Raw genomic sequence first — 18,129 nt, forward strand, 5'->3', positions numbered from 1 at the left:
TGGAACTGCTGGCAAAAGCTTGGTTCATGTGAAAGGAGTTTGCTTTTGTTGTGGCAAGAAGGGACATTTTGTGAATATTTGTCCGTACTTGCAGCATCAAGGTGTAAACAAAAAGGAAAAAGTTTAATCCCCAAATTACTATTGGTAGTGTGGGTGGGGAGCAAGAAAACCTACTTTTGTCTTTTACTGGTAGTACTCGTTTTCTCCTGTATGCCGAGGTGGCGCTAGAGTCCAAAACGGTGGCACAGGAGTTAACTTGATTGATGGACAGTTTGTACACATTTACAGGTTGACTACTAATGCATTAGAGAATAGTATTTCAGTCTTTGCAATTGACTCAGCACCTCTCGCCCAAAAATGCCTGTCGCAGGTAGTGAATGACATTTATTTAAGAGTGGGTGATTTGCATCAGGAATCTACCTCCTGTTATGTGTTGGAGGGTCTGCCTACTACGTTGGTGTTGGGCTTACCATGGTTAAGCAAACATAACCCTAACATCAATTGGCAAGTGAGACAGATTCTAATCCTGATGTACTAAGGGTACTTTCACACCTGTGGCAGGACGGATCCGGCAGGCTGTTCACCCTGTTGGATCCGTCCTGCCGCTATTTTGCCGTGCCCCCGGATCGCAGCTCCGTCCCTATTGACTATAATGGGGACGGGGACGGAGCTCCGGAGCAGCAGGGCAGTGCACGGCGAGAGGCCACCGGACTAAAAGTCCTGCATGTCCGACTTTTTAGTCCGGCGGCCTCTGACCGCGAACTGCCGTACTGCGCCGGAGCGCCGCCCCGTCCCCATTATAGCCAATGGGGACGGAGTGGTGGTCCGGCGGCACGGCGAAACAGCGGAAGGAAGGATCCGACAGGGTGAACAGCATGCCGGAACCGTCCTGCCGCAAGTGTGAAAGTACCCTTAATAAAATAGAGGTCCTTAACCCCTTAAGGACATAGGGCGTACCGGTACGCCCTATTTCCCGAGTCCTTAAGGACCAAGGGCGTACCGGTACGTCCTAACTTAAAATCTTAATTCCGGCGCCGCTGGGTTTAATTGGAACGGGATTTCGGCTGAAATCATTCAGCCGGCATCCCGTAACAACGCAGGGGGGGGTCATTTGACCCCCCCGTATCGGCGATCGCAGAAAACCGCAGGTCAATTCAGACCTGCGGTTTGCTGCGCTTTTTGCCGTTTCTGATCCCCGCGGTCCCTGACCGCGGGGATCAGAAACTTCAGAGTGCCCGAAATCAATATTGTTAACCCCCCCCTGCACCCCTGCACGATTTGATGGCGGCGGGTGGTGCAGGGGGGGTGTCGCATGCAGTGGGGGCGTTGCGGGAGGCGGGCGGTGCGGCAGGCGGGATCGCGATCCCCCGCCCGCCTCCCATTGCATAATCGTTGGTGTACAGTGGGTATACCAGGGTGCCAGCACATTGCTGGCACCCTGGTATAAACGGCTGACATCGTTGATGCGATGTCAGCCGTTTAACCCTTTCCATACAGCGGTCCGTACGGACCGCTGTATGGAAAAGGTTAACAGTAAGAGGGAGCTCCCTCCCTCTCCGATCGGGGGGCTGCTGTGCCTTTGCAGCCCCCCGATGGGAGAAGGAGAGAGCCCCCAGACAGCCCCCCCAGAACCCCGTCCTTACCCTTCCCCGTCTGCGAAGTTCTGACCATAACTGAGCAGACGGGGAAGGTTCCCATGGCAACAGGACGCCTGATCAGGCGTCCTGCTGTCCATGGTGCTGAACAGATCTGTGCTGAAAGCATAGACCTGTTCAGTGTAAGTAAAATACAGTGCAGAAACCTATATAGGTTCTGTTCTGTATTTTACAGACATCAGACCCACTGGATCTTCAAGAACCAAGTGGGTCTGGGTCAAAAAAATCAAATAAAAAGTGAAAAAAGTTAAGATAAAAAAAAAAAAACATTTATCACTGAATAAAAATTAAAAAAATAAAATACACTACACATATTAGGTATCGCCGCGTCCGTAACGACCTGATCTATAAAATGGTCATGTTACTTTCCCCGCACAGTGAACGCCATAAAAATAAAAAAATAAAAACTATGAGAAAATTGAAATTTTGCCCACCTTACTTCCCAAAAAAGGTAATAAAAGTGATCAAAAAAGTTGCATGTACGCCAAAATAGTACCAATCAAACCGTCATCTCATCCCGCAAAAAATGAGACCCTACTCAAGATAATCGCCCAAAAACTGAAAAAACTATGGCTCTTAGACTATGGAAACACTAAAACATGATTTTTTTTGGTTTCAAAAATAAAATCATTGTGTAAAATGTACATAAATAAAAATAAAGTATACATATTAGGTATCGCCGCGTCCGTATCGACCGGCTCTATATAAATATCACATGACCTAACCCCTCAGGTGACCACCGTAAAAAAAAAAAAAAAAAAACTGTGTAAAAAAAGCAATTTTTTGCCATCTTACGTCACAAAAAGTGTAATAGCAAGCGATCAAAAAGTCATATGCACCCCAAAATAGTGCCAATCAAACTGTCATCTCACCCCGCAAAAAATTAGACCCTACTCAAGATAATCACCCAAAAACTGAAAAAACTATGGCTCTTAGACTATGGAGACACTAAACAATTTTTTGGTTTTAAAAATGAAGTTATTGTATAAAACTTACATAAATAAAAAAAATTGTATACATATTAGGTATCGCCGCGTCCGTGACAACCTGCTCTATAAAATTACCACGTGATCTAACCTGTCAGATGAATGTTGTAAATAACAAAAAAAAAAAACATGCCAAAAAAGCTATTTCTTGTTACCTTGCCGCACAAAAAGTGTAATATAGAGCAACCAAAAATCATATGTACCCTAAACTAGTACCAACAATACTGCCACCCTATTCCGTACTTTCTAAAATGGGGTCACTTTTTTTGGAGTTTCTACTCTAGGGGTGCATCAGGGGGGCTTCAAATGGGACATGGTGTCAAAAAACCAGTCCAGCAAAATCTGCCTTCCAAAAACCGTATGGCATTCCTTTTCTTCTGCACCCTGCCGTGTGCCCGTACAGTAGTTTAGGACCACATATGGGGTGTTTCTGTAAACTACAGAATCAGGGCCATAAATAATGAGTTTTGTTTGGCTGTTAACCCTTGCTTTGTTACAGGAAAAAAAATATTAAAATGGAAAATCTGCCAAAAAAGTGAAATTTTGAAATTGTATCTCTATTTTCCATTGAATCTTGTGCAACACCTAAAGGGTTAACAAAGTTTGTAAAATCAGTTTTGAATACCTTGAGGGGTGTAGTTTCTTAGATGGGGTCACTTTTATGGAGTTTCTACTCTAGGGGGGCATCAGGGGGGCTCCAAATGGGACATGGTGTCAAAAAACCAGTCCAGCAAAATCTGCCTTCCAAAAACCGTATGGCATTCCTTTCCTTCTGCGCCCTGCCGTGTGCCCGTACAGTAGTTTACGACCACATATGGGGTGTTTCTGTAAACTACAGAATCAGGGCCATAAATAATGAGTTTTGTTTGGCTGTTAACCCTTGCTTTGTTACTGGAAAAAAAATATTAAAATGGAAAATCTGCCAAAAAAGTGAAATTTTGAAATTATATCTCTATTTTCCATTGAATCTTGTGCAACACCTAAAGGGTTAACAAAGTTTGTAAAATCAGTTTTGAATACCTTGAGGGGTGTAGTTTCTTAGATGGGGTCACTTTTATGGAGTTTCTACTCTAGGGGTGCATCAGGGGGGCTTCAAATGGGACATGGTGTCAAAAAAACTGTCCAGCACAATCTGGCTTCCAAAAACCATACGGCGCACCTTTCACTCTACGCCCCGCTGTGTGGCCGTACAGTAGTTTATGGCCACATATGGGGTGTTTCTGTAAACAGTAGAGTCAGGGCAATAAAGATACAGTCTTGTTTGGCTGTTAACCCTTGCTTTGTTAGTGGAAAAAAAATATTAAAATGGAAAATCTGCCAAAAAAGTGAAATTTTGAAATTATATCTCTATTTTCCATTGAATCTTGTGCAACACCTAAAGGGTTAACAAAGTTTGTAAAATCAGTTTTGAATACCTTGAGGGGTGTAGTTTCTTAGATGGGGTCACTTTTACGGAGTTTCTACTCTAGGGGTGCATCAGGGGGGCTTCAAATGGGACATGGTGTCAAAAAAACTGTCCAGCACAATCTGGCTTCCAAAAACCATACGGCGCACCTTTCACTCTACGCCCCGCTGTGTGGCCGTACAGTAGTTTATGGCCACATATGGGGTGTTTCTGTAAACAGTAGAGTCAGGGCAATAAAGATACAGTCTTGTTTGGCTGTTAACCCTTGCTTTGTTAGTGGAAAAAATGGGTTAAAATGGAAAATTAGGCAAAAAAATGAAATTCTCAAATTTCATCCCCATTTGCCAATAACTCTTGTGCAACACCTAAAGGGTTAACGGAGTTTGTAAAATCAGTTTTGAATACCTTGAGGGGTGTAGTTTCTTAGATGGGGTCACTTTTATGGAGTTTCTACTCTAGGGGTGCATCAGGGGGCTTCAAATGGGACATGGTGTCAAAAAAACTGTCCAGCAAAATCTGGCTTCCAAAAACCATACGGCGCACCTTTCACTCTACGCCCCGCTGTGTGGCCGTACAGTAGTTTATGGCCACATATGGGGTGTTTCTGTAAACAGCAGAGTCAGGGCAATAAAGATACAGTCTTGTTTGGCTGTTAACCCTTGCTTTGTTAGTGGAAAAAATGGGTTAAAATGGAAAATTAGGCAAAAAAATGAAATTCTCAAATTTCATCCCCATTTGCCAATAACTCTTGTGCAACACCTAAAGGGTTAACGGAGTTTGTAAAATCAGTTTTGAATACCTTGAGGGGTGTAGTTTATAGAATGGGGTCATTTTTGGGCGGTTTCTATTATGTAAGCCTCGCAAAGTGACTTCAGAGCTGTAGTGGTCCCTAAAAATTGGGTTTTTGTAAATTTCTGAAAAATTTCAAGATTTGCTTCTAAACTTCTAAGCCTTGTAACATCCCCAAAAAATAAAATATCATTCCCAAAATAATTCAAACATGAAGTAGACATATGGGGAATGTTAAGTCATCACAATTTTTTGGGGTATTACTATGTATTACAGAAGTAGAGAAACTGAAACTTTGAAATTTGCTAATTTTTCCAAATTTTTGGTAAATTAGGTATTTTATTATGCAAAAAAATTTATTTTTTTGACTTTTTTTTACTAGTATCATGAAGTACAATATGTGACGAAAAAACAATCTCAGAATGGCCTGGATAAGTCAAAGCGTTTTAAAGTTATCACCACTTAAAGTGACACTGGTCAGATTTGCAAAAAATGGCCTGGTCCTTAAGGTGAAAATGAGCCCGGTCCTTAAGGGGTTAAGTAATTGATTAAAGAATCATGATGTAATGGTGGGCTTCAGAAAGTATATAATAGTTGCATTAGCAATGGGGATTTTAGATAAGATTAAAGGGGTTCTCTGGATTTTTAATATTGATGACCTATCCTCGGGATAGGTCAATAATATCAGATCGGTGGGAAGTTGACAGCCGGCAACCCCGCCAAGCAGCTGTATGAAGGGAAGGCGCATGCCATCTTCCTTCCTGCTTGCTGTTGCTTTGCCATAGACATAATGGCAGCAAGTGAGAAGAGAGATGGCACGTGCATACTGTGTGCGCCTTCCCTTCATACAGCTGATTGGCAGGAGTGCCGGACCCCGCTCATCTGATATTGATGACCTATTTTGAGGATAGGTCAATATTTAAAGCCTGGAGAACCCCTTTAATGTACTTGTTTGCTAAAATCGTAGAAGGCTATTTACATGTTTATGATTATGTTTGACCCTTGGTGTTGGGATAGGTAATAAATAAAGATGACCAACTCAAGTGTTAATGGTTCATATGTCTCCTTGGAGAGGAGAATGGAGACAAGGACTAAGACTGGAGAGTACTGATGGCTGACCCAAGGGAATGAATTATGTAGGCATAGATAAGAAACTTTTGTCCAATTCGAAGTTGTTGGAGGTGTAAACTATGTATATCAATGGTTATGAATATATTGGTGATGTCGTATGTTATGTATAATAATGTTGTAATGATGTAATCTGTAAGAAACACATTGATGTCTATAGACTGCGGGACGCTGCAGAACTATAATAATACTAATTATTCCTTTGTTCTCTGGGGAATGAAACACAGTGTTTGGGGACATAAACCAAGCACTGCCTTTTTTTTTCCTTGCTGCTTCACACTTCCACCTATATCATGCCGTGTTCTGCCCGATTTTATATTTATTTCAACGCCGTCTTGCTGCTCTTGTGTCTGAATAAACAAAAGAATCTTCTCATCTTGTGTTGCTGCGCCCAATTTCCAACACTATACTTATGTAGTTATGTGCCAGTTCTGGTATTTTCGTTGTAAAAACGGAACACAATAACGGAAATAACAAATGCTGATGTGATAGCGGCCTTACTAATATTATATCTGCAATATGTTTGTCTGCTGTGTAGGACCTAAGACAATCTTGACAGTGTGATATTGGTCATTAGTTGTATGTTATGATGTATATGTTATACAGTTTTGTGATAATCTTTTAAAAAACAAATATAAACCGGTGCTATGGTTCTGCGCTCACTCGACTAAACCCCCTCTGTATGCGGCTCAGTGAGGTTTTGTATTCTGGCTATGTGACTCTTTCCCACTGAGCATAGCACTGAGAATACGAAATATGACAGTGCGCACAACCTTTCGTTCTCAGTGCAACCATTCCCCAGAAGATGTCACATGAGTGTCTGCTTGCACAGTGAGTATACTTGTACATGTTTCAGCTGAAAAGATATCCCTTCTAATGAAAAGAGCGATGCCATGCAAGAAAACAAAATCTACCTTCAAACATTTTCTCTAAGCATGGTATTTCGCCAATGCAGTGAAATGCAAGTCTCTTTTTGGCCCACCATCGGGCGAGTTTACTTCTAGACATAGACAATTGTGTAGTGGCACGGAGATACATCTATAAGCGCCATTATATGTGCCAGGAATAAGTCATCACTTGAAATGAGACTTCTGAAAAATGGGTATTAAAGGGGTTGTCCGGGTTCAGAGCGGAACCCGGACATCCCTCCATTTTCACCCCGGCAGCCCCCCTGACATGAGCATCGGAGCAGTTCATGCTCCGATGCTCTCCTTTGCCCTGCGCTAAATTGCGCATTTTTAGGAGCTCCGGTGACGTACAGTAAAACGGCTAGAGCAGAGCTAAAGCCCGCCCCTCAGAGCCGGTGACGTCACCAAACACACTGCCGGGCGGAAGTTATCGCCCGGCAGTGTGTTATTGAAAACAAAAAAGCCTGTGACCTGCGCGATTTAGTGCAGGGCACGGGAGCGCATCGGAGCAGGAGATGCTCTGATACTAGCCTCAGGGGGGCTGTCTGGGTGAAAATAAGGGTATGTCCGGGTTCAGCTCTGAACCCGGCCAACCCCTTTAAGCTGGCTGACATTAGCGATGTGCTACTGTCAGCTGAACATAACTATATTAGTGCCATCTCACTGCCTGAAGCCTTTATTGAGAAAAATGAACTAATTAGCTTCTAGGAGAAGGGGGGGCGCGTGTCTGCCGTGTAAATCTCGCGCCGTTCAGTATTCGGCGCAGGCGCAGTGAGGGAGCCAGAAGCTGCCGAGTGTCCTTCCCTCACTGGGCCTGCGCCATTCAGTATTGAATACTGAACGGCGTGAGTTTTACACTGTAGACACAGCCAGCGGGAGGAGAGCAGCGCTGCCCTGGCCTGTCAATCAAGAGAAGAAGGGCGTAAAAAGGTGTGGGGAAAAGGAGCCTCTAGGAGCAGGTTCAACACCCCCCCCCCGGCTCCTAGAGAAATTAGGATATTATAAAAGTTTGTTTTACTCAATAAAGGCTTTAGGCAGTGAGACGGCACTAATATACCGCAGCTGACATTAGCACATCTGAGGTGACAGAAACCCTTTAGGCCATGTTTGTGTACTGTGCATCTTCCACAGGATGCAGAGCAGAATTCATTTCTAAAAGATATTTTTCTGGAATGAAATGAGCGTCAGTTGTTACATAAGCCTCCTGCACAATTGATGATCTATGTTTGGCACATGCACAGTATAGGCGGCAGCAAGTTCTCAGCAGGGCGTCTGTCACTGACTGGGGACATAGTACACAATAACCCAGCCATACTCTCACCAACAGTGCTTTATTTATTACAGCACAACAAAGCCCCATTCTCTCAGGCTCCAGCACAGTCGACTTAGCACCAGTCCCAAAGACAGACTTCCATCTTCCTATGTCCAACTCATAATTTGCTGTCATTTATTAAAGGAAATCCATAAATGACTTGAGCTTGAATCACTTCCCTCAGATCTTCCAAGTTGGGAACAGATATCGGCAGATCTGACAAAAACAGACATGAACTATTAGTGAGAGCAGAACCTGGGAGTGTCAGTCAGAGCACAACACCTTAAGGCCTCCGGCACATGTGCACCCCGTGGCCGTGAGGGCCGCAATGCACGAACACCGACTGTGGGGCAGCCGCAGCGGATCGCAAAAAAGAAAGGACACGTTTTTCTTTTTGCGGAACAGAAGTATGGGACGAAACCCCACGGAAGCACTCCATAGTGCTTCTGTAGGGTTCCGTTCCACATCTCCGGATTTGCGGACCCATTGAAGTGAATGGGTCCGCATCTGTGATGCGGAATGCACGCGGTACGGTGCCCGTGTATTGGGGATCCGCAAATGCGGTCTGCAATACAGCAACGGGACACATACAGTCGTGTGCAGGAGGCCTAACCCTTTCAGGACCAACCCAATTTTCACTTTCCAGCCCAGGCCATTTTTAGCAAATCTGACATGTGTCACTTTATGTGGTGATAACTTTAAAACACTTTTACTTATCCAGGCCATTCTGAGATTGTTTTCTCATCACATATTGTACTTCATGACAGTGGGAAAATTAAGTAGAAAAATGTCATTATTTACTAAAAATTTGGAAAATTAGCAAATTTACAAATTTTAATTTCTCTACTTTTACAATAGACAGTAATAACTCCAAAAATAGTTACTACTTAACATTTCCAATACGTATACTTCGTGTTTGGATCATTTTGTGAATGTCATTTTATTTTTTGGGGACTCGGAACGCTTAGGCCCCTTGCAGACGAGCGTGCCGGATTCAGTCCGGATGCATTGCGGGCGGGTTCAGGGAAGCCTGCGCGAGTTTGCATGCAAAAAACTGAATGATGGTACCAAGACCCGAACCTGGACTTCTTCACTGAAGTTCGGGTTTCGGTTCGGTGTTCTGTAGATTTTATTATTTTCCATTATAATAAAGCATTCTTTAATACAGAATGATAAGTAAAATGTCCATTGAGGTTTAAAAAATAATACTAAAATTACTCACCTCATCCACTAGATCGCGCAGCCGTTTTTGTCTTCTTTCTTCTTCTTGCAGGACCTGATGCTTGCGATTTTCACGCAGCCCCATTCACTTCTATGGGCCTGCGTCGCGTTAAAAACACAGAATATAGAACATGCTGCAATTTTCACGCAACGCACAAGTGATGAAAAACTTTGCTCATGTACACAGTCCCATTGAAATGAATGGGTCAGTATTCAGTGCGGGTGCAATGCGTTCATGTCACGCATTGCACCCACACGGAAAACTCGCCGCGTGAAAGAGGCCTTAGAAGATTAGAAGCAAATCTTGAAAATTTTCTGAAAATTTCCAATACCACTTTTTAAGGACCAGTTCAGGTCTGAAGTCAGTTTTATTTTTTGGGCGACTGTCTTATGTAGGGGCAAATTTTTTTCGGTATGAGATGACAGTTTGATTGGTACTATTTTAGGGTGCATATGACTTTTTGATCGCTTGCTATTAGACTTTTTGTGATGTAAGGTGGTGTTCATCTGAGGGGTTAGCTCATGTGATATTTTTATAGAGAAGGTTTTTACGGACGCGGCAATACCGAATATGTGTACTTTTTATTTATTTACACTAATATCATTTTTTAAACAAAAAAAATCATGTTTTAGTGTCTCAGTAGTCTGAGAGCAATATTTTTTTTATTTTTGGGGAGATTGTCATATGTAGGAGCTCATTTTTTGTGGGATGAGGTGACGGTTAGATTGGTACTATTTTGGGGTGCATACGCCTTTTTGATCGCTTAGAGTTGCACTTTTTGTGATGTAAGGTGACAAAAATTGCTTTTTTTTTTTTTTTTTTTGGTGTAAATACACAGGGCGTACCTGTACGCCCTGTGTCCTTAAGGACTCGGACATCAGGGCGTGTCCGTAAGAGGTTAAACTTTTCACACTTTTAAATTTGAATATTTCAGTACAGTTTACATTAAAGGACATCAGCAGATTTGTCCCTATGAAACTGGCTGATATGTTACATGTCTGCTTGCCAGCTGAAGGCATCTCTGTTGGTCCCATGTTCATATGTGCCCATTTTAAGAGAAAGATTATGGTTTAATTCATGCAAATGAGACACTAGGAGCAACAGGGCCATTACTGTTACACCTAGAGGCTCTGCTCTCTCTGCAACTACTGTGCCCCCTGAACTTTAATTGACAGGGCTAGTCATAATGACGTTGATGATGTTTTCACAGTCTAAGGCCCCATGCACACGGCCGTGTTTCACAGCCGTGTGCGGGCCGTGGAACCGCGGCCTGGATCCCTCCTGAGAGCAGGAGCGCACGGCGTCACTGGTTGCTATGACGCCATGCGCTTCCTGCTGCCGCCGCAATACAGTAATACACTGGTATGATCTATACCAGTGTATTACTGTACTGTGCCGGCAGCAGGGAGCGCACGGCGTCATAGCAACCAGTGACGTCGTGCGCTCCTGCTCTCAGGAGGGATCCAGGCCGCGGTTCCACGGCCCGCACACGGCTGTGAAACACGGCCGTGTGCATGGGGCCTAACCCTGTTATTCAAAATGCAGAGGGATTGGCAGTTGCAGAGAGAGCTGAGCCTCTAGGTGTAATGGCAACACCCTCGTTGCTATTAGAAGCTAATTTGCATATATTTAAAAATAATTTTTATTACAAAACAGGCACATATGAACTTGGGACCAACACAGATGCCTTCAGCTGCCAAGCGCACATGCAACAGGTCAGCCAGTTTCATAGGTACAAATCTGCTGACAGGTGCCCTTTAAAGGCATTTTCCATGAGGAAAATATTGATGACTTATCCTTGGGACAGGTCATCAATATCTGATCTGTGGGGTTCTGACACCTGGTGCCGCCTAGAGTTGTTGCAATACCAAATACCAAAAGTATTGAGATACTCAATACCATTCGATACCACGCGGAACCCCCCCCCCCCCCCCCCCAAAAAAAAAGCCACGTGACTTCTGCATTTAAAAAAAATGGTGAATCATGCATTACTTTTTATATATTATTTTTTCTGTTCTGGCGTTCACCGCATAGATTTTTTAAAATATTTTAATAGTTTGAACTTTTCTGACGTGGCGATATGTAATATGTTTATTTATTTATTGTTTATATATTTTATATATAAAATTGGGAAACGGGGTGATTTATACTTAACCACTACAGGACCGCCGCACGCAGGATCGCGTCCTGGCGGCGGCCCTATTATTCCTCCTGGATACGCCGCAGCGTCTTCCCGCGAGATTTCCTGCGAACGCGTGCACACAGACGCGCGCGTTCACAGGATCGACAGGTAAACTAGCACATCTACAGCCTGCCAGCGGCGTTCGCTGGCAGGCTGTAGATGTGATTTTTTTTTACTTCTAAAAGGTATATTAGACGCTGTTTTGATAACAGCGTCTAATATACCTGCTACCTGGTCCTCTGGTGGTCCCTTTTGCTTGGATCGACCACCAGAGGACACAGGCAGCTCTGTAATAAGTTGCACCAAGCACCACTACCCTACACTACACCCCCCCCCTGTCACTTATTAACCCCTGATCAACCCATATAGTCTCCCTGATCACCCCCGTCATTGATCACCCCCCTGTAAGGCTCCATTCAGACGTCCGTATGTGTTTTACGGATCCTCGGATCCACAGATCCGCAAAACACATATGGACGTCTGAATGGAGCCTTACAGGGGGGTGATCACCCCATATAAACTCCCTTATCACCCCCCTGTAAGGCTCCATTCAGACGTCCGTATGTGTTTTACGGATCCGCGGATCCACAAAACACATACGGACATTTGAATGGAGCCTTACAGGGGGGTGATCACCCCATATAGACTCCCTGATCACCCCCCTGTAAGGCTCCATTCAGAAGTCCGTATGTGTTTTGCGGATCCACGGATCCGCAAAAGACATACGGACGTCTGAATGGAGCCTTACAGGGGGGGTGATCAATGACAGGGGGGTAAGGCTCCATTCAGACCTCTGTATGTCTTTTGCGGATCAGCGAATACACGGATCCGCAAAACACGGGCACCGCGGATCCGAAAAACACGGACACCAGCAATGTGCTTTCCGCATTTTGCGGATCCGCACATTGCCAGAACCATATACAAAATGCCTTTTCTTGTCCGCAATTGCGGACAAGAATAGGACATGTTCTATAGGCTCTACAAAAAACAGTGTTCGCCCGATCAGGCCTGATCTTGTGCGCACACTTGCGTTCAGTCCGCCCCACCGCAGTGACAGAATTTTTTTTTTCTGATCACTGCAAAAACACAGTAAAATCGCTGCGGCACTATAAAAAGATCACTTTTGAGGGGCATGGAAATTTTTTTATTTTTATTTTTTTTCTTACAAAGTCTCATATTCCACTAACTTGTCACAAAAAATAAAATCTCACATGAACTCACCATACCCCTCACGGAATCCAAACGCGTAAACATTTTTAGACATTTATATTCCAGACTTCTTATCACACTTTAGGTCCCCTAAAATGCCAGGGCAGTATAAATACCCCACAAATGACCCCATTTCGGAAAGAAGACACCCCAAGGTATTCGCTGAGGGGCATAGTGAGTCCATGAAAGATTGAATTTTTTGTCACAAGTTAGCAGAAAAGGAGACTTTGTGAGAAAAAACAAACAAAAAAAAATTTCCGCTAACTTGTGCCAAAACCCCCCCAAAAACTTTTATGAACTCGCCATGCCTCTCACGGAATACCTTGGGGTGTCTTCTTTCTAAAATGGGGTCACATGTGGTGTATTTATACTGCCCTAGCATTTTAGGGGCCCTAAAGCGTGAGAAGAAGTCTGGAATCCAAATGTCTAAAAATGCCCTCCTAAAAGGAAATTGGGCCCCTTTGCGCATTTTGGCTGCAAAAAAGTGTCACACATGTGGTATCGCCATACTCAGAAGAAGTAGGGCAATGTGTTTTGGGGTGTATTTTTACATATAACCATGCTGAGTGAGAGAACTATCTTTCTATAATGACAACTTTGTATCAAAAAATGGGAAAAGTTGACTTTCAGAGAGATATTTCTCTCACCCAGCATGGGTATATGTAAAAATACACCCCAAAACACATTGCCCTACTTCTTCTGAGCACGGCGATACCACGTGTGTGACACTTTTTTGCAGCCAAGATGTGCAAAGGGGCCCAATTTCCAATGAGTACTTTCAGGATTTCACAGGGCATTTTTACAAATTTGGATTCCAAACTACTTCTCACGCTTTAGGGCCCCTAAAATGCCAGGGCAGTATAAATACCCCACATGTGAACCCATTTTGGAAAGAAGACACCCCAAGGTATTCCGTGAGGGGTATGGTTAGTTCATGTAAATTTTAATTTTTTGTCACAAGTTAGTGGAATATGAGACTTTGTAAAAAATAAAATCAAATAAAAAATAATCATTTTCTGCTAACTTGTGACAAAAAATTAAAACTTCCATGAACTCACTATGCCCATCAGCGAATACCTTAGGGTGTCTACTTTCCGAAATGGGGTCATTTGTGGGGTGTTTGTACTGTCTGGGCTTTGTAGAACCTCAGGAAAAATGACAGGTGCTCAGAAAGTCAGAGCTGCTTCAAAACCAATAAATATACACTTATTGCATTTTTTTTTATCAAAGACATGTAGAACAATAAATTTAGAGAAAAATTTATATAGAAATGTAGTTTTAATTGAAAGTGAAAAATTATGTTTTTTTGCGAAAATTTCTGTCAATTTCGATTAATATAAAAAAATGTAAAAATGTCAGCAGCAATGAAATACCACCAAATGAAAGCTCTATTAGTGAGAAGAAAAGGAGGTAAAAATCATTTGGGTGGTAAGTTGTATGACCGAGCAATAAACCGTGAAAGTAGTGTAGTGCAGAGTTTAAGCTAGGGGGGCTGAGCTGGTTAATATATATATTATTTTTTTTACTTTTTATTTAATAACTATTTCCCCCTTAGGGGGCTAGAACCTGGGATCTTTTAATCTCTTGTCCTATTCACCCTAATAGAGCTCTATTAGAGTGAATAGGACTTCACACTCTCCCTGCTGTTCTGTGCATAGTACACACAGCAGCAGGGAGCTGACTATGGCAGCCAGGGCTTCAGTAGCATCCTGGCTGCCATGGTAACCGATTGGAACCCCGCAATACACTGCTGGGGCTCCGATCGGACACTGCCACTGCCACCAATGAGAGGAGGGGAGGATGATTTTAATACTGGGGGGGGGTCGAGGGGGGTGGGCGCACTGCGCCACCAATGATAATTAACCTTTAATACAGGAGGCGGATACTGGCAGCAGATCAGCAGCAGTTAACCCCTCAGGTCCGGCACCTGAGGGGTTAACTGTCGCTGATCGCAGCTCCCTGTCAGAGGCAGGGTGCCGGCTATGTGATTCTGCTACCGGCACCCGCCTCCTGTATTAAAAGTTAAAGACCACCTTATATGGGTCCGGATTTTAAGTAGCAGGCGACACAGAGCGGCGCTCAGAGATGTCTCAGCACTTACTATTATTCCTGGGCGTTGCTCTGTTCACCTGCTGTGCCCCCGTTACTGTCCAATCGCAGCGCAGCGCCCCACTAGAGAAGCTAATGTCTCCAGCTAATGTCTCCTGCCCATTGCTCCAATAGTAATTAGCATACGGATCAGGAGACAGTAACAGGGGCACAGCAGGCGAACGGAGCGGTGCCCAGGAATAATAGTAAGTGCTGGGACATCTCTGGGCGCTGCTCTGTGTAGCCTACTACTTAAAGTCCGGACCCATGAAAAGTCCTATCATTGGTGGCGCAGTGCGCCCGCCCCTCTCACCACATTGGTGGCAGCAGCAGCACAGGGGGGAGGGAGAGACTGCTTCCTTCTGCCCTGTGCTGCTGAGGGAACATGAGTGTGCTGGCAGCAGTGCCCTCATGTTCTGTGATAGTAGACTGCGCAGCAGCGCAGCCCAGCCCAGTATCGAAAAAATGGAAATCCCGGTATTGTATCGATACAGGGACAAAAGTATCGATAGGGTGTCGAAATTTCGATGCCCGCAACAACCCTAGTGCCACCACTGCCTCTTCACAGCATACCACACAACAGCACTGACTGTTCACTGTATAGCGGCTGTGCTTGCTATTGCAGCCCTGAACCATTCTCTTGAATGGGACCCAGCTAAGCCTAGCGCATGAAACTGATGAATGTGAAATCACTGGCCTAGGAAGAGTCTGCAGTGCTCACTGGAACAGCTGATCGGCAGGAGTGTCAGGAGTGAAAGAATAGGCCATTAATATTAAACTCCCAGAAAACCCCTTTAAATCCAGTAGCAGTCAGTGTCATATACATAAAAATCAATATACAAAAGATAACACATAAAATACATATGTAAGTACTGTACATCTAGGGAATTTTTTGTATCCTCACCCAAGTGCTTACGCAGAAAATCTAATGAAGAAGCAACGTGGATCTTCAGACAGTGATGTGGATCCATTGTTCCTTGTGGACCTAGAATCTTTGTCAGGTAACCAGTCAGGAAGACAATGTCACATTGACTAATATGTTTACAACCGCTAATGAGACAGAAAAAAGCTAAATCAGTTCTGACAAATATGATATTAAAGACATAACTATTTTTGTCATCTACAAGACAATCACTATGTCCTTGAATTCTAATAATCATTTCATACCTAAGCTGGTACCCAAGACAAGAGGGCATCCTATGTCTAGAGGAGAGAATGTTTCACAATCTCATAGAAAAGGATTCTTTACTGTAAGAGCAGTGAGACTATGGAACTCTCTGCCACAGGATGTTGTGATGGTTGATTCATTGAACAAGTTCAAGAATGACCAGGATGCCTCAAAGGAACCTATCATCTATGCTGCCCTCCCCACCTCCTAATAATGAGTGACAGATTTATTTCCTAGGCACAATACGAAAGACCGTCACTCGTCATCCAGAGGCAGCGGAGGGAGGGGACAACGAGCAACATCAGACTCATCTCCTCGCTGTGACAGAGCACTGAAATGGTCGGGTCTGTCACTACACTACGCTGCCCTCGGTGTGGACAGTATAGTGCACCAGACACGTTCCTATTATACGGTTATACTATTGTACTAGATTTCTGGAGAAGAGGCATTGATCCATGCACAATTGGCAACTACCTCATAGGGATTTTTTCCTCTTCTGGATCAACACAGTCCAATTATATTGTAGGTGAGTATTGTGGGTTGAACTTGATGGGTCTGAGTCTTTTTAAACCTTAAGCACTACAGTTTCACAGATCACAATAGTAAAGGTATACATTTTCATAAGTCAAAGAGTAATATGCCAGAACATATAGCCAGTTTTATATGATTTTGCAATATACAAATTATTTTCTGTGTGTAACTAAATAATATTGTCTCTCAGCCTGCTTACATAAGCACAGGCCATTCACAAACTCAGTGCAAAGTTAGTACAAGAAGATGGTTTTCATTATGGCAAAGAAAGAACGATTATAAGCTGCGGATAATTGTAGAGGGAGACAAGCGTTGGGCGAAATAAATATTTTTGGCCAATCCATTTGTTCTCCCTGGAGATAAGCCACCTCCAGAAGCGTCTGGCAGCGGCTTTCTCCACTCTCTCCATAAAATACGCATACACTTACCACCAAGCCGAACATGTAGCCAGGAAGGAGCTATCGGGAGAGATAGCTGAACAATCGCCTTTAACCCACAAGTGAGAATGTTCATAGGTAACGGCTACAAACAACTCATCATCAAGTCAGACGCCAACCAATTTGACACCTATCCCGAGCATAGATCATCTATACTTAAAGAAACACTACCATCATTTTTTTATGACATAATTAACAGCCTATATGTGAATATGTATGTATCAGTATCTGAACGGTGGGGGGGCCGACACTCAGGACACCCGCCAACCAGCTGTTTGAGAAGAGACCGAAGTTCCTGTGAGTGCTGCAGCCTTCTTTCTGCTCACCAAGCACAGCGCAGTACATTGTATAGCGGCTATGCTTGGTATCGCAACTCAGCCCCATACACTTCTATGGGGCTGAGCTGGGCCTACGACATGGTCTTTTCAAACAGCTGATCAGTGGGAGTCCTGGGTGTCGGACCCCCACTGATCAAATACTGATGACCTATCCTGAGGATAAGTCATCAGTATTAAAGTCTTGGAAAACCCCTTTAACTTCCACCAGTGTTTAGACTTTTAGAATGGCAAACAGCCTTGCTTAAATGAAACGTGTCAGCTCCTGTATCCTACCCTCAGGGCATCATAGTGTAGTGCCAGACCCACTGTTTCAGTGTTTTTTTTTTTTTTTTACCCAGACCCACTGTGCGTTACGTGTACAGAGAGATCACTGTGCGTTACGCGTACAGAGAGATCACTGTGCGTTACGTGTACTGAGAGATCACTGTGCGTTATGTGTACTGAGAGATCACGGTGCGTTATGTGTACTGAGAGATCACTGTGCGTTATGTGTACTGAGAGATCACTGTGCGTTATGTGTACTGAGAGATCACTGTGCGTTACGTGTACTGAGAGATCACTGTGCGTTACGTGTACTGAGAGATCACTGTGCGTTACGTGTACTGAGAGATCACTGTGCGTTATGTGTACTGAGAGATCACTGTGCGTTACGTGTACTGAGAGATCACTGTACGTTACGTGTACAGAGAGATCACTGTGCGTTATGTGTACTGAGAGATCACTGTGCGTTATGTGTACTGAGAGATCACTGTGCGTTATGTGTACAGAGAG

The 18,129-nt window shown here is 43.8% G+C and overlaps 1 protein-coding gene across 3 annotated transcripts in view; it reads right to left on the reverse strand.

Moving 5' to 3' along the window:
• Nucleotides 1-18,129, reverse strand: part of LOC122932824 (platelet-activating factor acetylhydrolase 2, cytoplasmic-like) — a 173,051-nt gene that overhangs the window by 107,677 nt on the left and 47,245 nt on the right. The window contains exons 9-10 of one of the 3 annotated variants that reach the window (XM_044287456.1): nucleotides 15,789-15,934; nucleotides 8,182-8,399 (exon numbers count right to left, since the gene is read on the reverse strand). The exons of 1 other annotated variant lie outside the window; for it this stretch is intronic. In XM_044287456.1, the coding sequence (XP_044143391.1) occupies nucleotides 8,302-8,399; nucleotides 15,789-15,934 (244 nt within the window). In that variant the 3' untranslated portion in view covers nucleotides 8,182-8,301. Of the gene's footprint in view, nucleotides 1-8,181; nucleotides 8,400-15,788; nucleotides 15,935-18,129 lie in introns of those variants that run through there. One more of the 3 variants, XR_006388346.1, reaches the window with a different exon arrangement.

The sequence above is a fragment of the Bufo gargarizans genome, chromosome 3 (assembly GCF_014858855.1).
Source record: "Bufo gargarizans isolate SCDJY-AF-19 chromosome 3, ASM1485885v1, whole genome shotgun sequence".
NCBI lineage: Eukaryota > Metazoa > Chordata > Amphibia > Anura > Bufonidae > Bufo > Bufo gargarizans.